Raw genomic sequence first — 27,151 nt, forward strand, 5'->3', positions numbered from 1 at the left:
GAAGCCTCTTATGCTCAATAAGGCTGCATTTATTTGATCAAAAATACAGTAATAGTGTGAAATCTTCTATTTGAATATTTTTAAAATATAATTTGCTGTAAAGCTGAATTTTCAGCATCATTACTCCAGGCAGTGTCACATGATCCTTCAGAAATCATTCTGTGTTGATTTCCTGCTTTTCTTAGTATTATTAATATTGAAAACAGTTGTGCTGCTTAATATTTTTGTAGAATATTTTTGTTGATTTTTTAACATTGTCTTTACTTTCACTTTTGATTAATTTAATGCATCCTTGTTAAATAAAAGTATTCAAAAAAATATTTTTGAATGGTAGAAGTGAATCACCATCCACTTTCATGTTATAGAAAAGAGCAGCTTGGACATTGTGCAAAGCATCTCTTTTTGTTTTTAACAAGAACAATTATACTGGTTTGAATGACAAAATAATGATCAAATTATTATTATTATGTGAAATATTCCTCTGATTAAAAAAGAAACCTGTATTAACAGACGTGCTCAGAGGTGAAAACATAAAATAACAGGCACGCCTGAAACTGACAGATTGCCTGTGGTTTGCTACACAACGTTTTAACACCACGGAAATTCATTATAACGTTCTATTACCCACAAATGAACATATGACGTGTGGCATTGTGAGAGGCCTGCAATGAAAGTGTCAACCGCAGAGTTGCAAAGAAAGACGAGCAGCGTTTCTCAGTGTTTATTGAAACGTGGTACAAAATTATCAGTGTTCTCCCTCATAAATCATTACATACAGGAAATATAATAATCTCTGTCATGTTCCAAAACTATATCTTCTCAATCACAGTTTCAGTGCCTCTCTGTGCACAGTGCTGATATGCTTCGGCTCAAGGGTATGTATAGCATTCACTTGAAATCTGTGTATTGCTGTCAGTTAAAAAGCATTAATTTTGACCTTTCTGTGTCATACGGAGGATTTGGAGCAAAAGCGCCTGAACTTCTTCATCCATCCGACCCTGTTAAGTCAAAAACAGTTGCATAGGTTAGAGTAATATAAGACAAAGATGTTTCTGTAGAAGTAAGGTTGGGTTTATGGGTCTCACCTGTACAGCAGCTAATAGATGAGAACGATAAATTGAAATGACAGCCTTGTGTTTGCGCTCCCAGTCCTGAGCACAAGAAGAAAGCAAAGACTTTGAGAATTTGAAGAGTTTACTCTCCTGAAGAGGCCATATTATGCCCTTTTACAAAATCTTGATTAGATTTGCATGCTTGAATGTTCAAAAAACACATTATTTTCCACATATTTTTCATTGTTGCAGCACCTCTCTTCCCAGTCTGTCAGTAATGCTCTGTTTAGTTCCAGTCTCTATGAAGCCCCTTGCTCTGGAAAGTGCAATGTACTCTGATTGGTTGGCTGGACCAGTGTGCTGTGATTGGTCAACCGCTTTGAGCATCTTTTGGAAATGTCACACCCCTTTCCATAATCACAAGTTTCAACACACTACTAACACAACTCAACGAGGCCTTGCCCCTTTTTGCATATGCTTTGGGCGGGAATTATTTAAATGAGGAATATTGTTTGTTACGTGTTCGTTCCCGGAAGAAAATTCAAGACTAGAATTGAAGCATTTCAGGGAGTTCAGAAACAGTGTGCACTGATATAGAGTAGGGTTGTAACGATATACCGGCACACGGTATGAACACGTACGGTTATTATATCGTGTACATTTGCTTACTTACGGTATGGTAAAAAAAAAAAAATAATAATAAAAAAAAATCAAGACGCAGAATTTCACCTGCATATAGACAACAACTTTCCACTTCACTAAACTTGCTCCACACCCACACATAGCCTACAGCAGACAATGTCAGAGACAGAAGTTGCTATCTCTATTCTCTGTGTCCCGTTGAAAAATAAGTTACAATTTGCAGTATGGGAATACTTTAGATATAGAAAAACAAACGCGGGGCAGTCCTCGAGTGTAGATATCCAAAAACAATGCGGGCGCAAAGTAGGCCTACCTGCAAAAGGAGGAAACACATCAAACATGTTGACCTATATTCGAGAACACCATCCGTGTAGATGCAGGTATGTTCCGTTTATAACTTAGGTCGTATGATATGCGTGATGGAGAGGGAATCCCGGAATCCAGTCATGAAAATGGAATGTACAGTAACGCAGCGATGTCAGGCAAAAAAAAAACGCGCGATTTGTTGGACTGATGAATAAAACGAAAGCAGAGCTGTACAATAAATCAGATCGCGACATGGTCTAGGTGGGGTCTTTGAATATTAAACGCAAACAGACTGCTGTATAAATATATCTGTCTGTTTAACGTGTCTGCCTGTGTGAATGAGCTGTGCTGTTTCGTGTACTACATACTTAAGTCTGCGCGGCGCTCTTATTGTTTTTTAAGTGTTTGCCGTCTCGTTATCAGAGGACATGAACACAAACATATCCACGGTTGCTCTGAGATAGCGCTTAATGAGCATTTCATCATTTTATTTGAGAAAAACCATTGTCAAATACACTGAAACTCAAAGCTCTTCACTACATCCCGTCAAAATAAAAGACGGTTTTTAACTCGAAGAAATTGACAAATTTATTATGATTGTTAAATAGAATGTACTTCTCAAAATAATTATAAAAAAAGTTAATTTCATTTCCATAATTTTTGATAATATTTGTATAAAAAAAATAAAAGCCAGAAGAATTAAGTCAAAGCAGAATTTCTGAATTTTAATTATTAATAAAAGTTGTTCAATTTCTAATCCATAATAATTTATTAAATGTATTTGATTGTTTTTGATTATTGAAATCTGAATAGAGAAAACAAACATTTTAATTAATTTATTGGTCATTTTAATTGATGATATAAATAAAAATTGATTGTTTAATACCGTATACTATGATACCGTGAAACCGTGATATTTACTCAGACGGTTATCATACCGTGGAAATCTCATACCGTTACAACCCTAATATAGAGAATAACTCCCTTTGGACCAACACCAACAGACGTAGACAGGGGTAACACACTGATTGGACAAAACCCGATGAAGTGTCTGCTGCTGTTGATTGAGTCTGTCGGTGCAGTGTGAAGTGGCCTTTATAATGGAAAAAGGTTCTTTTGATTATTAAAATGTTCTTCACACTAAGAAAAAATGGTTCTTTTAAGAACTGTTTACTGAAAGTTTCTTTGGGGAACCGAAAGTGGTTCTTCTATGGCTTGGAAACGTTATTTTTAGAGTGTATTTATCAATATGACTGATAAAGGGAGGATCACGTAATGTTTACAGTACCTGGAGTTGTTGTGTTAGTGTGGTCACACGGTTCTGCAGTGCCAGCTGTTGTCCAGGTATTCCTGAGGATGGTGGAGACGAAGAACGTCCCAACGGGGGAGTCAAAGCCCCCAGAGCCTCCTTCAGACGAAACACTTCCTTAGACAGCTCTGTGATCTGCAGGGAGATGTTAAGAAAGAGGAAAAAGAAAGAATCAAATCTCCATATCATGGTTTTTGCAACTGGACAAACATGGATGCATTGTGCATCTGGATCAGGGTTAGAAATGTCAGGGCAAAAGATGTCACTGAAAGTTGGCTATAGGCACAAAAATATAAATTTCCCTTTTCTTGTTTGTTTTACGGAACACGTATTTGATTTGATATATATTTTTAATATTTTTATACAGTCAGTACCTGCCTTCAAATGTGAATCTGCATTTGTAAAGGCCTGTTCATATGAACAATAACCATATTAGCTTCCACACCAACCCACGATAATGTTCTGTTTATTTTACGCATGCGCTGCAGTTATGTCGTCTGCCACTTTAAATGTGTGAGCTCTTTAAAGTCAGGTTTGATAGTGTTTATATCATTCATCAGCTGGAAAAAATCATTCTGAAAGGGATTCCAACAATATTGTTCCTCTGCTGCATTACTGTTATGGCTGTATTGTGGACCTATTCTCATAGAATTAAAATGATTATTATAACTTTATGCAGTTATAGTTATTGTCCTTTGTGTAAACCGGCTTTTTGGTTGCGAAAAGCATCAATACAGTCAATGAATCTTACAGTAACCTGTTCGAAACACTGATTCATGACTCATTTGCTCAATTAATTTGTTCAAACACACTAATTCATTCAGGAATTAAACTCTTTATAAGTGAGTCATTGAATCATTTACTTAACCGATTCATTCAATACCAAGGATTTATTCAGTGAGTGTGTGTGTGTTGCTCGTTTAGTAGCTACTTTCATTGATGGAGCAAAACCATACAATGCCAGTATTGTGTCTAAAATGTAAGTTACTCAATATTAAAGGTGCCCTAGAATTAAAAATTGAATTTACCTTGGCATAGTTAAATAACAAGAGTTCAGTACATGGAAATGACATACAGTGAGTCTCAAACACCATTGTTTCCTCCTCCTTATATAAATCTCATTTGTTTAAAAGACCTCTGAAGAACAGGCGAATCTCAACATAACACCAACTGTTACGTAACAGTCGTGATCATTAATATGCATGACCCCAATATTTGCATATGCCAGCCCATGTTCAAGGCATTACACATGTATTACGCCAGTATTAACGTCTGGATGTGCACAGCTGAATCATCAGACTAGGTAAGCAAGCAAGGACAATAGCGAAAAATGGCAGATGGAGCAATAATAACTGACATGATCCATGATATGATGATATTTTTAGTGATATTTGTAAATTGTCTTTCTAAATGTTTCGTTAGCATGTTGCTAATGTACTGTTAAATGTGGTTAAAATTACCATCGTTTCTTACTGTATTCACGGAGACAAGACTCATTATTTTCACTTTTTTAACACTTTCAGTCTGTATAATTCATAAACACAACTTCATTCTTTATAAATCTCTCCAGCAGTGTGTAATGTTAGCTTTAGCCACGGAGCATAGCCTCAAACTCATTCAGAATCAAATATAAACATCGAAATAAATACTATACTTACGCGATTAGACATGCTGCATGACGAACACTTTGTAAAGATCAATTTTGAGGGTTATATTAGCTGTGTGAACTTTGTTTATGCTGTTTAAGGCAAGCGCGAGCTCCGTGGGCGGAGAGCACGAGAATTTAAAGGGGCCGCAGTGTAAATCGGTTCATATTTAATGATGCTCCAAAATAGGCAGTTAAAAAAATTAATTAAAAAAAATCTATGGGGTATTTTGAGCTGAAACTTCACAGACACATTCAGGGGACACCTTAGACTTATATTACATCTTTTAAAAAGACGTTCTACGGCACCTTTAACTTATTATTTATTTAACTGTTACTGTTTATAAAAGCTATTTCACACTCACAATCATGTCGTTGGTCTGGTCTAAAGTCTAAAGTGGTCTTTAGGCGCAATTTGCTTGTCTGATTAGTGGTCTGATTTTTTTTTTTTTTTGCAGAATCATGGGAAATGTAGTCTTTCACCAGGAATTCAACTGTTGACCAGGATTATTAAAAAAATTATAAATTGAAATAATGTGGGCACAAAAGCATATAACTCACAACAGGTCTGTCTTTAAAGGGTTAGTTCACCCAAAAATGAAAATTCTGTAATTAATTACGTGAGCCGGCGTAAACACGGAAACGCTGGACATAAACAACGCATGAGAATGATGCAGAAGAGAAGAAATTGTTGAATAAAGTCGTTATTTTTGTTTTGTTTTTGCGCACAATTCTCGTCGCTTCATAACATTAAGGTTGAACCACTGCAGTCACGTCAACGGTTTTAACAATTGTCTATTGAGGAGTCAGAGAGCTCTCAGATTTCATAAAAAATATCTTAATTTGTGTTCCTGGCAGGTGTGGAACGACATGAGGGTGAGTAATTAATGACAGAATTTTCATTTTTGGGTGAACTAACCCTTCAATGGTATATAAATTGTCGTTAAAAAATCTATTCCCTCATGGAGACTTTTTCTCCCCCACACCTTGCGGTCTTTCTCCTTGACGAGCCCCTGCGAGTCCTGGATGTCCTGATGCAGCTGTTGGATGTGGGTGGACTCAGCCTGAAGATCCGCCAGCTGCTTTTTAACCGTCTCCAGCTGAGATTCAGCCACCTGACGCTCGCTCTTATTAAATAAAGCATCCCGCTGCACCTGGAACACCTGCGCAGGGAGACTTTTTTAAAATAAAATTTGGCTCAATTTTAAGATATGTGCAAATAGGTGGAGTGGAAACTGTCATAAACGACATCAAGGACAACATAAATACACACCTCAGTGCAGGTCTTCTCATGCTTGCGTGCTAGATCAGCCAACTGGGCTGTCAGTGTGTTGATCTCAGCCTGCAGGGAGAGTCTTTGGGCCTCGTGGTCTTCTTTGGACACCAGTCCCTGTTCTAAAGCTTTCTGTGATCGCAGCTCTTTCAATTCTGTCTCTCTCTCGCTCAGAGACTCCTGCGCCGCTGTTGCACTCTGCCGACTCTCCTCTAGAGAGCGCTCTAGCTCTGCCTGAAGTGAGAAAGAATCAAGCTAAGTGTGCCATAGTACAGTCTTAAAAATAAATGTTACAAAAGGGGGGTTTCACAGTAATGCCATAGAAGAACCATTTTGGGTTCCCCAAAGAAACTTAATTTATGATTTACTGAATTCAAAAACTGTATTTATTTCATACATTTTGCAGGGATAGCCATTTTCATTTTAGTAGCTTTGTGAAATCTACTTTACTTTAGTGAATCAATTCTTACAGATGAGTATTTTGTGAATCATTTTAAGTGCATCAATCAAAAGAGCCGATTCCAAAGAACAAATCATTTGTTAACAATTTATCATCTTGAATAACTCACCTTGACTTTATCATGTTCTTCCTTACTAACTGAGTCTTTTTGCAGAGCCTGCAGCTTGGATTCCAGTCTGGTGAGCTCGGTTTGAGCATGCTCACGCAGTGCCCTCTCTGCTTGCAGCTCTTTCTCCGTTTGAGCTAGCTGCTGGGCTACGGCGGACAGCGCCTCCTGGTGTTTCACAAGTGGTATTGCATCTCTCAGATGTAGTGCATCCTGAGCCCGGCTCTCTCTCTCAGCACACAGGCTGTCCAGAGCTTGTGCTGCCTCTTGCCTCGCAACTTCCAGCTCCTCCTGTATCGCCTCCAAGGTCCGTCCACCCGGCGACAGATGCAGGGAGTGCTCTGATTGGTCAAAAAAAAATTATATTTAAAGGCTGGAATCAAATGGTTAGTTCAGAAAGTCTCGGAGGGACAACAGGTGCACTCACCAGAAGCAATGGAAACCTCTGAGCTTTCAGACGGGTCCTCGTCGTCCTCATTTTCGTCTATGTGGGATGGGGGTCGGAGCCTTTCCAGCTCCAGCAAGGCCTGGTTGAGTCGTGTAGCCACTTCGGCTCGTTCTTGAGCTAGCTGGTTAATCTGAAGACCCAAAGTGACCTGAACCTCCTCAAACCGACCTCGAGGGACGCTCTCCTTCAACTCCCTCTCAAGTTCTTTCACCCGTGCCTGCAACCCGTTCACCGGCGCTCCCTCGCCCTCCTCGCGCCCTGCCGTTTTGCTTCGCTCCAGGGATTTTTCCAACTCTTCCACCTGCTTTTTGAGACTTACAACTGTCTCGTTCTCCTGCTCTCCCTTTTTCCTTTTCTCTCTATCCTGCAGATCTGCCTCAAGTTCCTTTACCCTCTCGTTCAGCTGTTGGATGATGTCATTGTCACCTTCGTTAGGCCCCTCCCCATCTTTCTTTTTGCTGGCTAACTCCGCCTCCAGCTCCTGCACCCTCGCTCTCAGCTGCTGGCTTTCCAAATTTGCCCCTTTCTCGGGGGCCTCAGAACCCCCTTCAGGCTTCTCTCCTGCGTCCTCCACGGAGTAGACCCCCAGACGCATCTGTTCTTTGAGTTCCTCTAACTCGGCCTGGGCTTGCACCAGCTGTTCCTCCAGCACTTTTTGATGTTTCTGCTCTTTCTCCTCAGATCTGAGAAGGAAAGCACACATTTTAATTACTTGACAGGATTCATATGTGCTTGAGTGATGGATATTAGTAAGTACCAACTAATGGTAGTACCAACTACCATTTTCTCAAATACAAACTTTTTTTTTTTTTAATTTTTGAATAAATATTGTGTAAAATAAGTGTTTGCTTAAATTCAGCAATTTTGTCTTTAAATTCATCTTGTTTGTCATTATTAAATCGGCCACCCTGCTCTCTAGATATCACGATCCACCTTTTTTTTTTGCAATGCGGAAGTAAGCCATTTTCTTTACATTTGCAAGACTTCCCATTTATTTGTTGCTATAGGAAAATAATAATCAGAAGAATAAAGCGCAGTAAACAGTAAAAGTATTTGCGCTACAAACCACTGAGTATATACGGAGCCCCGGACATGACATGCAAGGAAAAAATCGTGGCTAAATCGTGCACACGATTTAGTAAATCGAGGGAACTAATTAGTAAATCATACACACAATTTAATTTTTTTCTTGCATGTCATGTGCGGGGCTCTGTAAGTTTACTATTATGATAATGACTTTAAAATCATATGATAACAAATTAAAACAGCTCAAGCACCATGACGGACTATTTTTGGACAGGTAAAATAACTGGAAGCGAATGACACCGAAAGCCTTGCACATTCAAGTTACAAAATTAAGGTGGATAACATCCAGTAAAGAAACAAGGAACATATTAATGACACTGCAACTAAGCAGTCCTCTAAAAATAACATCTCCCAGATGAAAATGAACACATTGAATGGGTGTCTTGGCGACACATACAGTATGTGCTATTTGTGAATAGATTATAATCAAGAAAAACTGACTGACATTAGTCTGATTTCATTTTAACTACATTACCCAGGATCCTCTGCAATGCTTGAGGCTTCAGTCGAAGCCTGGGCTCTGGAGTATTTCTCCTGTAGTTCCTCAAACTCTTTCCTCAGAGATTCATACTGAGCCGTAGGAACAAAATCTGGACCCGAGCTCTGCATATCCGTGTCATCCTTCTCAAACATCTCCAGCATCTGCAGACAATAACAAAATGGAATTTTTTTTATAGATTTTTTTCGCCTCTGAACACTGTAATAATTTATTTACTTGTTTTCTCTTTAAAGTCAGCCCATGTAGTTGCCATATGTTGCCTCAGCCATTACCCTCATAGAGTTCTTTGATCTGTTTGTTTAACCCTGGACTTCAGTGAAATACAACCCGGTTTTTGAGAACTCTAGCAAACATTAGTTCATGTCAAACATGCAGCTATAAGTGTTAAATTTGCAACAAAATAAATTCGACTAAGCTCATTTGCATGAGAAAACCTGAGTTTGCCACATGTTCCCCAAACATTTCCCAAAAGGGCTTTGTAAGTGGAATGCCATATTAGCGCTTAGCATTACATGCCATGCTATTTTTATCAGAACAGGCTACAGTACCACACTGATCTGATTAGTGCTATTATAATGTCAGCTGTGTTTTAGCTTTATCTTTAGACCATGAAACATATGATTAAATTGGGAAGTATGTGTCAAAGTGTAATGCCATCTCTATTTGGTTTGATCTGAATATCAAGAAATCTGTCTAAAGTTTAATTCCTTATTTTATTTTAGATTTTTTTTGCACTGTGACCTTTTTTGTTACAATTAAGCACATTTCCCACTCAGTTCTCAATACTGCAGTGCCATAAAATAATGACATATATTGAAAATAAATTATATATATATATATATATATATATATATATATATATATATATGCTTTTCAATGTGGAAATTACCATTGAGAATGTCTAGGTGCACTGCATTACTATAATATGCAATTCACCATGTTATGTTATATGTTAAATATGTTTAACAATATGTTAAAATATGCTGATCCAAAGTAAATATATGACCTATATATACAGCATCAGGTTGAAATTAGTACATGTGTTTTCCTTTAAATCTCTAAATCTAGCTGTTATGCTTTAAGAAGCAGGTCAGATGCAGTATGCGGTTAGTGCATATATGTCTGTTTTTATCTTGCCCATCTGAACAAGGCTGCTAAAAAACAGACAATGAGGTCAGCGTTCTATATATGTTTGTGTGTGTGTGTGTGTGTGTGTGTGTGTGTGTGTGTGCATGCGATTTTAGTGCTTTGGTCTGCTTGTACGTGTTTAAAGGAGAGAGGCTCCACCTGCACTTTGAGGACCAGTTCAGCATTCTGGGATGTCAGTTCCTCCACTTTTCTACGAAGCTGCTCAACCATGGCAGGATTCCCCTGAGAGGCGCTCTCATCCCGGTCAGCCGGCGAATCAGCATCTAGTCCTCGTGATCGCCTAGACAGCAACTTCTCTGCTCCTGATGATATACATATAAGAATGTTCATTAATGTCGACTTATTATGGGATGTGACCTCTATAAGGGTCTTTCCATCCAAACTACAATACTTTTTACAGTAAGTGTTCTTGGCTTACCTGGGAAGTCCAGCATGTCATCTGAGTCTTCCGCATCTTCCGAGTCACAGGTGACACCGCTCACCTGGGCCGCTCTCAACTCCTCCAGATCAGCCAGCAGCCGGTCACGCTCTGCCTCAGCCTCGCTCAGACGCTCTCTCAGAGAGTTTAGCTGAAGAACAATTGTGATTACTGCTATAAAGTGACAAAATCAAATTTAAACTGTATTCAAATCTAGGTTGCAAAAATTGCAGACGTCATATAAAATGAATGTTTTGATTTATTGGGGGGACTCCTGAGGTTGACAATCAGCATTTTCTGAAAGGTAAAGCATCACCTTTAGTGAAACGTGAATTTTCAAGGGTTTCAAATCTCATATTGTTCCTTGTCAGTGCCAATAAGTTTATTATATTTAAAGAAGTGCAGTACCTCCTCCAGGGCAGTGGTGGCACTACTCTGCTGCTGCTCCAGAACCTTAATTTTCTGCAGCAGGCGTCCTCTCTCCAGCCTGAGCTTACGGATCTCTTCAAAGACCTCCTCATCCTCTGTCTGACACACAAACACACAATGCAATTCATTTTGAGAAATATTGAATCTGTTTTTGTGTAAGTTAGATGAGTAAATGCTCACATTTAGACTAGAACTACAATAACCATCATGTTCACACAGCGCCTCTGCACTTACTCACGATTTCTCTCAACATGAGGAAAAGATGCCAGTTAATAAATGGGAGAACAAAGTAACTTGCCTTACTTATTTGAAAAAGTAACTCAGATACTTTGTTGTAAAAATAATGCGTTACTTTACTCATTATCTGAAAAAAGTAATCTGATTACGAAACTCGCATTACTTGTTATGCGTTACCCCCAACACTGATTGTAATATACTGTTGACTATGGGTTATGTTGGAACAATCAGGGCTACAATTCATTAAAATCATACTTTTTTTACATTCGTTGCCACTCACAAGGTTCTCAGATTGGGGACGTTGGGTCCTGGGGGCGGGAGAAGGTGGGCCAGGGCTCTGGGATTCAGGTGATTGGGTGGGGACAGGGGGAGGTGGCATACTTGAGGCATCTGAGGAAGGAGGTGGGCCCTGCAGAATTATTAAGCATAAGCCATGCATATTAAGGTGAAAACAGTGGTTGCCATGCAATAACCATGTGTATGATACTAGGGCCCTATGATTTCTATAATGCAGAAAATGCAGACTGAATCACTGAATCCAGTCATGAAAGTGGAATTTACAGTATATTTAAACTAAACTATTAAAACAGAGTCTAGAAAAATTTAAACAGACATTTTTTTTTAAATAAAACAGATTTCATTTAAATTTGAGAATGAAATCTACATACAAACGTTTTCACCAACAAATCATGATTGTCAAATTGTCAGGAAAGCCCTTATATGGAGATGGTTTCGGGCGTGTTTTATGCAAATGATTAACCTTCTAAGGTTATTTATAATATTACAAATTCATTAACATCACAATTAAGTTAAAAACAAATTCATCTGCATACAAACGGGTTATGAATTAGCCAGAATTTTTTTTTGTTGTTGTTCAAAAGTTCTCGTGTGCACTTAAATATGAATAATCCATGCAATTATTAACTAATAAAACCAAAGTCATGTATTTAAAGGAATAGTTCATGCAAAATGAAAAGTCTCTCATGCTGTTATGGTGTTTATTTCTATTTTTCAAGCTTTACAGTCCCATCATTGTTGGAATAGAGCAGTGTGAACATTTATTTAAACATCTAATTTTATCTTCCACCGAAGAAGAAAAGCCATACAGTTTTAGAACGACATGATGGTAAGTAAATGAAGACAGAGTTTTTGGGTGAACTATCCCTTTAAGGAAACTAATTTTAAAAAAAGCTTCCTTTTCATAGCAGTGTTTCATGGGATCCATGAATCCCATGTTGTACCTGAGCAGGAGATTTAGGAGGAGGAGGGGCTTTCCTCTTGCGGGGTGTGGTTCCGCTAGATGGGGGATTGGGAGGAGGAGGAGCCTGCTGATGTGGGCGGGGTTTGAGGATGCACAGGTTAGAAAGCAAATCAAGTAGCAGCAGTGTTAGTCAGATTTGTAATATACGCTTCTGTCTTCAAAGTGCTTATGAGTTCTTAAAGGTAAAGTGTGTTCTTTTGTGATGTTAAAGGGAAAGTTGGTCTTTTTTTTCCTTCTTTAAATACTTTTTCCTATCCCAGCTATATGAGGTGTGGTCACATTAGCAAAATTTTGCCAGCAAATAGTAATCTATGAAGCACAGCTCACACAGAAATCATTCACGAATTTGCTCAACCGATGTAAAACCGTGTGGAAAAGTAATTTGCCCTCAAACAGAATTCATGATTGCATGGATTCTTATTAAAATATCTAGATTTCGGCCATGAAAATTTACAAAACAATGATAAACGTGAACACACCTTAAAGGTCCCATTTTTCGTGTTTTTTTGAAGCTTTGATTGTGTTTATAGTGTGCAATATAACATGTGTTCATGTTTTGCGTGTAAAAAAACACAGTATTTTTCACATAATTTACTTATCTGTATACGGCTGTTTCCACTGTCATAAAAACGGGCTGATGACTTCCTTGTTCTATGAAGTCCCTCCTGCAGAAACACGTAACGAGAATGCCAGCGGCTCCTGTGTTGTGATTCGACAGCTCTGAGCACACCGTGCCCGGAAAGGTCACGCCTCTTACCATAACGTGGAGATGCACACGCTCAGTGTTATTGTAAACATGTCTTTAATTTTACCCTATCAATTTGAACCGGAATCAGACCCGGTGATTGGACTGCGGGATGAAAATAACGGCGCTTCGACGACATGGCGACAAACACACTCTACAAACGCAACTCTTGTGTATTCCTGTGGGCGGAGGTTAGTCAAAAACTGTTTTAGTGACGTCATTAAAGAAGGAAGTAGAGGGATGTAGTCCAAACTGGCCGTTCGATGTAGGCGACTTCTGTTAAATAAAATATCTCGCTTGGCATTGAACTTTGAGCTTTATAATTTTACAGATTTTATTTATACTCTAACAACAACATTACACACTAACTAAAGTTTGAAACATGGGATCACGAAGAACGGGACCTTTAACTCAGAAGTTTAGGCTAGAGTTGTTTTTTTGCAATACCATCTGGTGCCACAAGGGGCGCAAAAGTCACACACTTCACCTTTAAATCAAGCTATTCAGAGACTGCAGTTACCCTACTCTCAGTTGAGGTACAAAATTGACTATATTTATGATACGTGTATTTTACAGCAGCATAAAGTATCGTTGACCATGCTTGAGGATTTTCTGTGGTTCAGTTATTTGTATGCATGTGATAAAGTGTTTGCAGGGGCAATTTTTTTAAAATGCCATTAGTAACAATTACCTCCTCACTCGAACCCTCAGCAGCTGGGAATGCACAGGACAGAAATAAGAAACAGACAGCGGTGCAGTGAGACTCACACACACCACTCCAAAAACACACCGTAAACCACATTCAAACACATAACTATATATAATCTTCCCGTTCCACCACATGCTCACTGTTGCAGTAAAAAAGAGGCAACATGAAAGCAGACAGGCAGCACATTTATCACTCTGTCAGGTGGTACGACCACATGGGCCCTTTATTAACACTGGGATCCATTTCCAACTCAGTCCAACATATGTTTCCAATCGGCCTTTGTAACTCGAGTTAGCAAACTTCTCTCTGTTTTCATCCCTTGATCCAATGTAACATCTGTTTTTCAGTCTCTCCTCTCAGATTACGAGCATATCCAAATGGAGATGGGGCCAAACATCAGAGGCGGTGGGAAGAAGAACCACCAGGCTCCAGATGGCCCCTCTCTCTAAGGAATTAAAGGTGAGGGATAGATGTGTGTGTGGTTACCTGCGGTCACGCCTTCGTTCTGCAGAAGCTGGGTTATATTTTGGTTGCCGGTGGTGATGCTGTAGTGGGCGGAGTTGTGCCCCAGGGCGTCGGTTAGGTGTGGGTTAGCTCCGCCCTTCAGTAACACCTCTACAGTCTCCATGCTGTCACTCTCGCAGGCCAACATCAATGCTGATCTGTCTCGAAACACATTATGATTGGTTCCGGAAGTATTTTAATCTGTTCATTTCTCACGTAGGGATTTCAAAAAAGTTTTCGTTAAAGCGTTTTAAACCATGAACCAAACCAACCAGCTATGAGGTGAATCAGAACATTACAAACTTTTGATTTGAAGGAAAAAAGTATTTGAAAATTGGACAAAAATTTAAAAGGTACAAGACTGTGTAATTAACGGCTTTTAGTAATGGGAAAAACTACAATCCCATGAAGCATTGCAACATCATAATAAAATGCAAATACTTAAAGGGATAGTTCACCCAAAAATGAAAATTCGGTCATCATTTACTCACCCTTATGTTGTTCCAAACCTGTAGGAGATTCTTTCCAATGCTGAACACAAAAGAAGATATTTTGAAGAAGGTTGGTAACCAGACATTTGATGGTGGACACTAGCATAGCAGGAAAAAAAAAATACAATGGCTACAGTAAACTGTCTGGTTACTGACATTCTTCAAAATATATTCTTTTTAGTTCAACAGAACAAAAAAATTCATACAGGTTTGGAACAACATATGGGTGAGTAAATGATGACAGAATTTTCATTTGTGGGTGAACTATCCCTTTAAGTATTTTGAGAGCGTAGGACGACCGACTCAATTACGTCATTTGCAGTTCTTCATGGAAGTGGGCAGAGCTAACGAGAATGGCACATTTTGCTTGTTTTGACTCTCTGATTGGTGGAATTTTCTGTACAGTATCATGGGTAATGTAGTTTTTCACCACAAATTCAACTGTTAAAATACCAATCTATTAGCAACCTCACATACCAAATACCATCTATTAACAACCTCACAGCTCACAGTAGGTCTGTCTTTAAAGGTTTAAGTTATTGTTAAAAAATATTTTTCCTATGGATAAAAAGCATGGAGTTTGTACTAATGGAACCTACGGAAGAGGATTAGGGCCAAGCAATAATAAAAAATAAAACCATCTCGAGATTAAAGTTGTTAAATTTAGAGAAAAAACTTGTTAAATTTCAAGAAAAAAGTCGAGATAAAATGTTGAGAATAAAGTAATTAAATTACGAGAAAAAAGTTGTTAAATTATGAGAACAAATTTGTTAAATTATGAGAAAAATGTTGTTAAATTTCGAGAAAAAAGTCGAGATAAAATGTTGAGAATAAAGTCATTAAATTATGAGAAAAAAGTCGTTAAATTACGAGAAAAAAGTCGAGATAAAATGTTGAGAATAAAGTCATTAAATTACGAGAAAAAAGTCATTAAATTATGAGAACAAATTTGTTAAATTATGAGAAAAATGTCGTTAAATTTCGAGAAAAAAAGTTGAGATAAAATGTTGAGAATAAAGTCATTAAATTATGAGAAAAAACTCGTTAAATTACGAGAAAAAAAATCGTTAAATTTCGAGAAAATGTCGAGATAAAATATTGAGAATAAACTCATTAAATTATGAGAAAAAAGTCGTTAAATTATGAGAACAAATTCGTTAAATTACGAATTTGTTCTCATAATTTAACGACTTTTTTCTCGTAATTCAATGACTTTATTCTCATAATTTAATGACTTTATTCTCAACATTTTATCTCGACTTTTTTCTCGAAATTTAACAACATTTTTCTCATAATTTAACGAATTTGTTCTCGTAATTTAACGACTTTTTTCTCATAATTTAATGACTTTATTCTTATAATTTAATGACTTTATTCTCAACATTTTATCTCGACTTTTTTCTCGAAATTTAACAACTTTTTTCTCATAATTTAACGAATTTGTTCTCGTAATTTAACGACTTTTTTCTCATAATTTGATGAGTTTATTCTCAACATTTTATCTTGACTTTTTTCTCGAAATTTAACAACATTTTTCTCATAATTTAACGAATTTGTTCTCGTAATTTAACGACTTTTTTCTCGTAATTTAATGACTTTATTCTCAACATTTTATCTCGACTTTTTTCTCAAAATTTAACTGCATTTTTCTCATAATTTAACAAATTTGTTCTCATAATTTAACGACTTTTTTCTCGTAATTTAATGACTTTATTCTCGTAATTTAATGACTTTATTCTCAACATTTTATCTCGACTTTTTTCTTGAAATTTAACGAGTTTTTTCTCGAAATTTAATGAGTTTATTCTCAACATTTTATTTCGACTTTTTTCTCGAAATTTAACAACTTTAATCTCGAGATGGTTTTATTTTTTTATTATTGCTTGGCCCTAATCCTCTTCCGTAGGAACCCGACTGTTGCACTCTATTATAGAAGAAAAGCACATTAATAATTCCTAATATTTTTGTATATTATTGAATACATTGTATCCCCTAAGGTTATTACATTTGTTTCTATTAAAATAACATGATCATTTCCAAGTTTAGGAAAGGAATAAAAACAACATCAAAAACAAAAAAACATGTTTATTTTATTGATTTTTTTCTGTAGTTTCATTTTGGTAAATTGTGTATGTGGGAGAAATTAATAATACAATACATCTGATGGCTTTTCACTGAAGTAAATGTTATCAGGATTGTGATGGTTTGATACGCTGATGTCAATTATGTTATAATTCTTACATTGTGATTTAAACCTGTGTTATTTTAGTATTATTTATATACTATTAAAGTTTTTATTTATAGTTTGAATTAGCCTTTATTTTTATATAATCAGTTTTCATTTTAGTCTAAGCTTTAGTCATTTTCTTATTTTATTTTTTTATATTTAGCTTTAATTGATTTTAATTTCAGATTTATTTTTTTAAATTTTTATCTTCCATTTCTATTTAAGTTGCCAAGGCAACGTTTCATCTAATTTTCTTTTTAAGTTTTTCATCTAATATTTATTTTTTTCATGTAATATTTTATTTTAGCTTATTTCAAATAAAACAAACAACAACAAAAAAAACAGTAGTTTTAGTTTTAGTTAATAATAACAATACTTATTGAATCCATGCAGTATTTTGTCATTTTTTTAAAGGGATAGTTCACTCAAAAATGTTATCAAAAACTTCTGTCATCATTTACTTCCCCATTGACTAGTAGTCAGGAACTCACCGCGCCTTCAAATAAGTCCAAATGAGGTGCGTAGACAAAAATATCCATATAGTGAATCATTTCAAAAGAGTCCGCACACTCCACCAAAGAAGAAAAAACATCAAATGCGAGACAAAAAACAAAATTTACTGAAAAAAAAAAAAAGCAAACAAGCAAAGAGCAAACGTTTCAGTCACATGTGACCTTTATGACCTTTGTCAATTTCAAACTTACAATCAAAACATTGTAAATTCTGTTTTTTGTCTTGCATTTGATGTTTTTTCTTCTTGGGTGGAGTGTGCAGACTCTTTTGAAATGCATCTTCTTTTGTGTTTAGCAGAAGAAACAAATTCATACAGGTTCAGAACAACTTGAGGGTGAATAAATGATTTTTATTTTCATTTTTGGGTGAACTATCCCTTTAAAGACCCTTCGAATTTTATACCAGCATATCACCTGCCCTGGTTATCCTGTATATTAGGATTGGCTCCTCGTTCCAAAAGGAAGGCACACAGCTCGACTCTGCTCATCTGGGCCCCTAGGATCAATGGAGTTGACCCATCCTAAGAGAAAACAGTAAATATACTGTAATCAATATTTGGTGGAGACTTCAATGGATACAGTACATGCATACTAATAAAAAGTATATCTAGAATGTCACTTTGGATACAAATGTAAATGATCTTTTTACATTGTGTTGTGTTCCAATGAACTTACTCCATCTTGAGCATCAAGATTGGCTTTAAAGTCCCACAGAATCTCAGTGCAGGACAAGCAGCCACTTACAGCTGCATAAAAACAAATACGTAATGAATCAAAACCAGCTTATTGTTACATACAAATCGTATGTTCGGTATAATGTTTATATGTTATATATATTAGGAGCGTTATTATTACCAGCATGGTGAAGGGAAGTCCTCCCAAAACTGTCCGTGGAGTCGACAGGCATCCTTTCCTACAGGATGAACATTACAACTGTACTTCCACATCAACATCAAATCAATATTGGCTCTATTTTTTTCTATGGGACTATGTTCAAGAATCCTACCTGAAGAAGTCTCTTTAGACAATCTGGCTGTCCATTCTTAGCAGCAAGATGAAGAGCATTAAAACCTACAGAGAGAAATGGACAGATCTCATTGAAATCTATCACAACTTCCTTTAGTAAAACTAGCCGATTCGAATAAATCTTACCTGTGCCGTCTGTTACATTGATTTCCACCCCATGAGAGAGGATGACGTCTAGACAGTCCAACCGACCTCGAGATGCGCAAAGATGGAACCTGTGAATTGAACAATGTTTTTGATTGAAAGGTTTTTTTTTTTTTTTTTTTTTTTTTTTACAATTTTCACAAGAATATGTCACTTAAGAAAGGCCAGTGTATGGTTTAACATCTGACTGAGTTGAAATCAAAAGTCCACTCACGCTGATTTGCCCTCCGTGTCCAATTTGGAGGGGGAGAGACCTTTCTTCACCAGCAGCGCGGCTACTTTTTCTGGATCATTCTGTTCAACAGCCTGCAGCAATCTGTCATCAGTCTTACTCCAGTCCTGACTCTAAAAACACAGAGAAACAAACTCACAAAACACGCAATTATACACATCATTTTTTCTAACTCTAACCACCAGCTTATAAAAGTTTACAGCATCTCCAATTTACTGGAAAAAAAAAACACAAGTGGACTGAATGCTACTCTCTTTATAAATGAATCAGGGCTGACTGACTGATTTTCTCCCTCCTCTATTGTAACACAATATTAGATAGATTAAACATAAACTGTTCTTTCCTGTAGGCCAGACCTATATGATTAACATGCCAAGTTGATGCTTCCTCTTCAGACTGCTTTACTCTGGCATGTCACATGACCAGAGTGTAATCGTAACCTTTGCGGTTAAAAAAAATTGTGTTTTTTCATATCGCGATATTATCACAAATGCGATTAATCGTTCAGCCCTAATTTTAATTACCTTTAATATTTACTGAGTCTCGACCATGAAAAAAACTTGGTAAAGGTTTTGACACTTGCTATGTGAACACACACACACACACACACACACACAAAAAAAATCATGGACATGATTTGAAAAGGTTAAATGGCCCTGAAAAAAACAGTCACACTTGTATGTGTTCGCGGTCAAAATGACTGCATTGGAAACGAATGGGAGACGAATTTTATCTAGTGGAAATGTTTGGTACTGTGCCCAAACAAAATCTTACTGAAAGCTCATTTTTTGTGAGATATCAACCTCAAATTTGGGGCACAACCTTTTCCTTCACAGTTTTAGAGTAAACCATGTTTTGGAAAATATATATTTCATATAAAACTTAAAGGTGCCATCGAATTGAAAATTGAATTTACCTCGGCATAGTTAAATAACAAGAGTTCAGTACATGGAAATGACATACAGTGAGTCTCAAACTCCATTGTTTCGTCCTTCTTATATAAATCTCATTTGTTTAAAAGACCTCTGAAGAACAGGCGAATCTCAACATAACACCGACTGTTACGTAACAGTCGGGATCATTAATATGTATGACCCCAATATTTGCATATGCCAGCCCATGTTCAAGGCATTACACAAGGGCAGCCAGTAATAACGTCTGGATCTTTGCAAAGCTGAATCATCAGACTAGGTAAGCAAGCGAGAACAATAGCGAAAAATGGCAGATGGAGCAATAATAACTGACATGATCCATGATAACATGATATTTTTAGTGATATTTGTAAATTGTCTTTCTAAATGTTTCGTTAGCATGTTGCTAATTAGAGATGTTCCGATACCCCTTTTCCATTCCCGATACCGATTCCGATACCTGAGCTCAGGGTATCGGATCGGTACTCGGTATCGGCCGATACCCTGAGCTCAGGTATCGGAATCGGTCTGGTGTGCTTCAGACTTATCCCTTAATAAAACAAGTCTGGTGTGCTTCAGACTTATCCCTTAATAAAACAAGTCTGGTGTGCTTCAGACTTATCCCTTAATAAAACAAGAACAAAAACATACAGAGAACTAGAGTATTTTTATTATCTGACATACATTTGTCAGTTATATTATTTATTTATTTTAAGTGAAAAAGAACTTCAAATGCAGCCACAAATCTAACACTGTAAACTGAAAAAGGTATATTAGTTTTACAATATAACTATAAAAACAGTGCAACAAATAAATCTAGGAATATAATTAGGCTATATAAGATAATAATCTCTTTAAAACTTGAAGTCCAGAAACAATTTTGTTAAATAAAAATCTCACGTTTTCGACGACTGACAGCAGCTGGTCATCCAGAACAATAAACCCGACAATTTTGTCGGTTATCTTTATTTGTCTTTTAAAAACATTTCTCTTTGTTTGAATGAAGCTGGCACGCCTCATCCTTCTCCATCTTAAGCGCGTCAAACGCCCGAATCGCTCAATTTTCACCGCGTCATTCACGCGAATCGCGCCGCAGGGAGTCAATTCGCGTCTTTGCATTGACTTAACATGTAAATCACTCGCGCTTATCGCTTCATTCGCGTCTGGTGTGAACGCAGCATTAACCTAAATGTAACCATCGTGTTGCGCGGGGTGACGCGTCTTCAAATGCTTTATTAAGTTATTTGTGTTAAAGTTGCCAATACTTGTGCCACTCGAAATTGCAGCATTGCATATGAGACATGTCGCCGTTTTACTGGTCTGAAATACTGCCAAACAGCAGACATACTGCTAGCGCGTTTTCACTTCTCCGCTGCTCTAAACAGTGGTTGCTTGTGGCAACACAGCACAACTTCCTGTGTTTGCATTCTGAGCCACGAAGAAGAATTGATTTCCGATTTGCTGCGTTAAGCAAAGATAGCGGGCACAACTAGGTATTGTTTAAGAAAATGGTATCGGATCGGTACGTGAGTTTAAATACTCGCCGATACCGATGCCAGAAATTTTTGTGGTATTGGTGGTATTTCCGATACTAGTATCGGAATCGGAACAACCCTATTGCTAATGTGGTTAAAGTTACCATTGTTTCTTACTGTATTCACGGAGACAAGAGCCGTCGCTATTTTCATTTTTAAACACTAGCAGTCTGTATAATGCATAAACAACTTCATTCTTTATAAATCTCTCCAACAGAGTGTAATGTTAGCTTTAGCCACGGAGCACCATCAAACTCATTCAGAATCAAATGTAAACATCCAAATAAATACTATACTCACTTGATCCAATGTATGCATGCAGCATGCATTACGAACATTTGGTAAAGATCCATTTTGAGGGTTATATTAGCTGTGTGAACTTTGTTTATGCTGTTTAAGGCAAGCGTGAGCTCCGTGGGCGGGGAGCGTGAGCATTTAAAGGGGCCGCAGCCTAAATCGGTTCATATTTAATGATGCCCCAAAATAGGCAGTTAGTTACATTTTGAGCTGAAACTTCACAGACACATTCAGGGGACACCTTAGACTTATATTACATCTTTTAAAAAGACGTTCTATGGCACCTTTAATAGTATTTTTGTGCATTTTTCATAATAATACACTATAACTTTTTTTAGTTCCACTTTTTTAAAAACTTTTTTTCACTTCAGCAATGTGAAAAAGTCTTCTTTAAAAAGAGACCAAACTTAAGTCTTAAGTTACAGATTTACGACAGTTTAATTAAAAAAAAAAAACATTATCGAACTAAAATATAGTACATGGAAATACAAAAATAGGTAATTTTTGACCAGAGGGTTCAATTTCGTTTGACTCATTAGTTACATCGCGACCACATTGTACAACTTTGTTCCTTTGTTGTAGTTAAATCGTGTCCACATTATACAAATTTGTTCCCTCGTTTTAATTAAATTGTAATCATGTTGTACCAACTTTCGTTCTAGTTACATCGTGTCCACATTGTACAGATTTGTTCCTTTGTTTTAGTTAAATCATGACCATATTGTACTAATTTGTTCTCTCATTTTCATTCAATCAAAACAGTACAACATGATCACAGTTTAACTAAAAACAAGGGTACATATTTATAAGTCGTAGAAGCAAATTCTTAATTCAAGGCCACAATATCTTGTTTACAAAATTGTGCTTCTCAAGTACATTTATCTTGTTTTAAGGATATGCTTACTAAAAAACATAAAAATAACGATTAAGAAAATGTTGCAATGCAGTTCTGTTTCCATGAGTATACCCTCACGAGGAGGAGCTGTACGTACCGTAATCACGCCGTAACACATGCAGAAGCGTTTCATTGGGCAAAAGACGACATGAGGATCCATAGAGCTCAGAGGACGTATGAAACCTCTGCTTCTTTCCACAAACCATCCACACACATGCTCTCAACAAGGACACTATATGTCCATAAAAAAGTTCAAATGAGCTGAACCTGAACACGACCACTCCTCATTCAAGCTGTCATAAAAGAGACAAGGTTAAGACCATATATCTAATCTGTCGGTAACAACACAAATGCCTAAATGCCACTTAATATTGTATATCCAATTGCTGAAATCTGTCCTGCAAATACAGCTTCGTCGAGTGCAACTCTTGCTATGCTGTCCTGTTCTGCTGTCTGCGGAGATATACGACACACACTGCAGTCACTGCCTGGCACGCACGCACCTCTCTGTCCCGGTGTCCTTCTTTTTTATTCTATATAACAGTTCTGTCTAACTTCTCTCCAATACCATTTATTTTACCGTTCACAGCGTTCCCTACATCTCACGCCTCGGCTAATCTTTCTTTGGTCCCAAAGCTACTGTATTAGCATCAGGGGGTGAAAACTCAGCAAACACAACAGAGAAATACACAGTCAGCAATCAGACTAAATGGAGGTATAAAAATAAACAGTTTGGGTTCTGCAACCCCTCCCAGTGTCTAGTGCACAGTAGTGTATCACTTTCATGCAAAGTCAGTCTGATTTAGTCACTTCCTGTGATGATGTATGCTGCATAATAACAGTTTTGTGTTTTTTAGTCAGTGTCTGGTAGCTTTGAGCTCATTTATATGCTAACGTACTCCTAAAAGTTCCCAAAACTAGCTTTTAGCAAAAGCAGGCATCTTTCTCTTTATAAATATTGATGAGTCATCTTTTTCATGGAAAGGTGAAGCAATATTTTTGTCCAATCAAATGCTCTCTAGAATGATGTAGACTTTTCTCTTAACTTCCTTTTTAAGCCGCGCACACACTTAACGATAGTAAGGCCGATTATGAATGTAAATTGATACTTATAACTGGTCGCGCTTAAACGCGTCCAGTCAGAGCCAGTTGCGTTCAGTCCGCGATTACAGTCGGTGTTCAAATTCCATGTGTGAGTATATACTCCAGTCGAAGGAAACAATCGGTATGCGTGTTCAGTTCAGTCTTAGAATGTTTCAGCTAATCGTTAGGTGTGTCCCCGGCTTTAGAGAAGTTATTTTTGCGATGACTTTTAACCAACTGGTCCAGTTGGTTAAAAGTCTCCAGTACATGAAAGTCAATATGAAATAGTGTTCACAATCCATTTTACTTCTGTAATGTGACGAATTTTGAGTTGTAGGCCAGGATTTTAACCATCAGGATTAGATTATTGGATCACGACATTTTTTCTCATTAAAAACATGCATATTTTCACCATCAATTTACATTATCGTAATGCAGAAAAGCTTAGCTTATTATCATTTAGTACTGTTATTTATTTATTTAAATTTTTTTTTTTTTTTACTAAAAATTGCTTTTGTTAATTTAAGTAAACTGAAATAAAATTAAATGTAAATATAAAAAACTGAGAAATGTTGCCTAGGAAGCTAACTAATAAGTTGAAGTACTAAAATTACTAAAACTGATATAAAAAATAGATTAAACTTAAATAAAAATATATAAAAAACAAAAACTATAACTATAAAATTATTACAAATATTCTACAAAACAAACTAAAATTTAAAACTGTGTGAAAACTGAAAATATAAAAATAATATTTAATTACAAAAAATATTCACATTTATAAAAAATATAAATAAGCTCAAAATATATACTACTATAATGGTATATAAACAATATGAAAACTTCACTGTTGTCATTACAGTTACATAGAAAACAATGTTATTTAAATGTATTTTTATTTTGTATGTTTATATTTGTTATTTATATATTATTTTAATATATATAGATACGCTTAATATATACACAAATTTAGATTTATTTTATATATAAATATATATCAGCATAAATTAAATTATTAATAGTTTACATTAGTAAATTGTACTGTATTAGTATGTTTTGCATTATATTATCTCTTCTGAGAATAACGGAAACTATGAAAAAAATCTGGCTTAATTTTTTATCTGATCAGGCATAACATTATGAGCACTGACAGGTGAAGTAAATAACACTGATTATCTCTTCATTACGGCACCTGTTAGTGGGTGGGACATATTAGGCAGCAAGTGGACATTTTGTCCTCAAAGTTGATGTGTCAGAAGCAGGAAAAATGGCCAAGAGTAAGGATTTGAGCAAGTTTGACAAGGGCCAAATTGTGATGGCTAAACGACTGGGTCAGAGCATCTCCAAAACTGCAGCTCTTGTGAGGTGTTCCCGGTCTGCAGTGGTCAGTGTCTATCAAAAGTGGTCCAAGGAAGGAACAGTCGTGGAGCGGCGACAGGGTCATGGGCGACCAAGGCTCACTGATACACGTGGGGGGCGAAAGCTGGCCAATGTGGTCTGATCCAACAGATGAGCTACTGTAGCTCAAATTGCTCAAGAAGTTAATGCTGGTTCTGACAGAAAGGTGTCGAATACACAGTGCATCGCAGTTTGTTGCGTATGGGGCTGCATAGTCACAGACCAGTCAGGGTGCCCATGCTGACCCCTGTCCACCACTGAAAGCACCAACGGTGGGCCCGTGAGCATCTGAACTGGACCACAGAGCAATGGAAGAAGGTGGCCTGGTCTGATGAATCACGTTTTCTTTTACATCACATGGATGGCCGGGTGCGTCGCTTACCTGGGGAACACATGGCACCAGGATGCACTATGACGGCAAGCCGGCGGAGGCGATGTGATGCTTTGGGCAATGTTCTGCTGGGAAACCTTAGATTCTGCCATCCATGTGGATGTTACTTTGACATGTACCACCTACCTAAGCATTGTTGCAGACCATGTACACTCTTTCATGGAAACAGTATTCCCTGGTGGCTGTGGCCTCTTTCAGCAGGATAATGTGCCCTGCCATAAAGCAAAAATGGTTCAGGAATGGTTTGAGGAGCACAACAACAAGTTTGAGGTATTGACCTGGCCTCCAAATTCCCCAGATCTCAATCCAATCACGCATCTGTGGGATGTGCTGAACAAACAAATCCTATCCATGGAGGCCCCACCTCACTACTTACATCTTGGTGCAGATACCACAGCACACCTTCAGGGGTCTAGTGGAGTCCATGCCACCATGGTTCAGGGCTGTTTTGGCAGTAAAAGTGGGACCAACACAATATTAGGAAGGGGGTCATAATGTTATGCCTGATCGATGTATATACATATAATTGTCTATAAGTATAGGCCTATATATTATATTTGAGTAAAAGTGTTTTGTAAGAGCAACCCATTCAGAGGAATAAAACTTTCCTAATATGTCCATCACTGACTTTATGGCAGCAGCAGAGAAAGTTTCACTGTGGACATCTGACCCAGACATGAGGCTTGAATGAAAGATAATATAAAAACAAACAGAAAACAAGCAGCTCACTTTCTCTCCCCTACAGTGGGTCATCTATCTGTTCATCCCAACACAACCTCAAATCTGATACACACCACCTCAGCAGGGGGAAAACACACACCGAATATATTAAGTATGTTGTCTTCACGCAGTAGGATTACATCCAATAACACGATGTTTTATGAATATTAAAGAAGATGAAGAGCCATAAAAGCTTCCAATGCTAAACGAACCCTCAAAACAATGAAGAGTGCAGTATATACTGAGTCTGCCAGTGTGTGTGAATGAATGTGTTTCAATAATTCAACACTATAGAGGTCTCTGGTTACAGGTGCTGTCTGTAGGCTTCTGCGGGTAAAACACATTTGCAGATACAAACTCAAAGCAACAAGTAACCAAGATACTCAAGAGATCTAACAGCTTAGGTACTACGAAACATTAAATAAAACAGTTTTGCAGACATAATGGCTTGGATTAATAGTCAAACATAAGAAAGAAATCTAGCATACTTAGTATGTGACGGGCTCTTACCTCTGTCTTCTTGAACTTTGCTTTCAGTGTTTTCATGTTGTTCTAAAGAATGTTCATGAGCTGTAATAGACAAAGCAACACATTTAATTAGGAAATTAAAATACAGTCTACTGTTTTTACACACACACGTGCTTCTGGAAACCTATTATATAATGTGAATAAAAACAATAATTTCTGTAATTAATATGTTCAGCAAATCTAACATTGAATCACTAGCAACTTTGTGTCGTAGTTTATTTTGTATCATTATTTATTTCGAATAATCATTCTTGCTCTAACCGCATGTTTTAAGTAGACTCAAGTCGAGGAAGCATATGAATAGGGAAGCAGGCAGTAAATAAAGCAAGATAAATGCACAATGACTTACATTCAGTTTCTGATGTTATTCTTTTGCTTTCCTCAGGTCTGCTGCTGTATGAGATGTCCTGTGGTGGGATGCCCTGACGTCATTTGCAGAATACACGCCTGTTGGATTTGGGCACGAAACCCGACCAATCAGCG

General features: G+C 37.1%; 1 protein-coding gene and 1 long non-coding RNA gene across 3 annotated transcripts; one reads left to right on the plus strand and one right to left on the minus strand.

The window, feature by feature from the left end:
- Positions 1-706: 706 nt before the first annotated feature.
- ankrd24 (ankyrin repeat domain 24) lies at positions 707-27,151 on the minus strand. Of its 2 annotated transcripts, XM_048183042.1 has the most exons (23): positions 27,018-27,151; positions 26,651-26,710; positions 18,893-19,023; positions 18,661-18,749; positions 18,515-18,579; positions 18,364-18,421; positions 18,184-18,254; positions 17,923-18,029; positions 14,261-14,436; positions 13,757-13,779; positions 12,301-12,387; positions 11,340-11,468; positions 10,802-10,921; positions 10,394-10,544; positions 10,114-10,277; positions 8,803-8,969; positions 7,221-7,924; positions 6,797-7,134; positions 6,228-6,461; positions 5,941-6,117; positions 3,289-3,444; positions 1,086-1,151; positions 707-998 (listed from the first exon to the last, which is right to left on the minus strand). In XM_048183042.1, exons 2-23 carry the CDS (start codon positions 26,684-26,686, stop codon positions 927-929), a joined length of 3,321 nt encoding a protein of 1,106 aa, XP_048038999.1. In that variant the 5' UTR covers positions 26,687-26,710; positions 27,018-27,151; the 3' UTR covers positions 707-926. The 2 variants fall into 2 exon arrangements, with proteins under 2 accessions (XP_048038999.1, XP_048039000.1); XM_048183043.1 differs by lacking the exons at positions 26,651-26,710; positions 27,018-27,151 and adding an exon at positions 21,657-21,709.
- On the plus strand, positions 7,854-11,322 carry LOC125263813. Its single transcript, XR_007183904.1, has 2 exons — positions 7,854-7,990; positions 10,071-11,322. It is a non-coding gene; the product is annotated as an uncharacterized LOC125263813 (long non-coding RNA).

The sequence above is a fragment of the Megalobrama amblycephala genome, linkage group LG2 (genome assembly GCF_018812025.1).
Source record: "Megalobrama amblycephala isolate DHTTF-2021 linkage group LG2, ASM1881202v1, whole genome shotgun sequence".
Lineage (NCBI taxonomy): Eukaryota > Metazoa > Chordata > Actinopteri > Cypriniformes > Xenocyprididae > Megalobrama > Megalobrama amblycephala.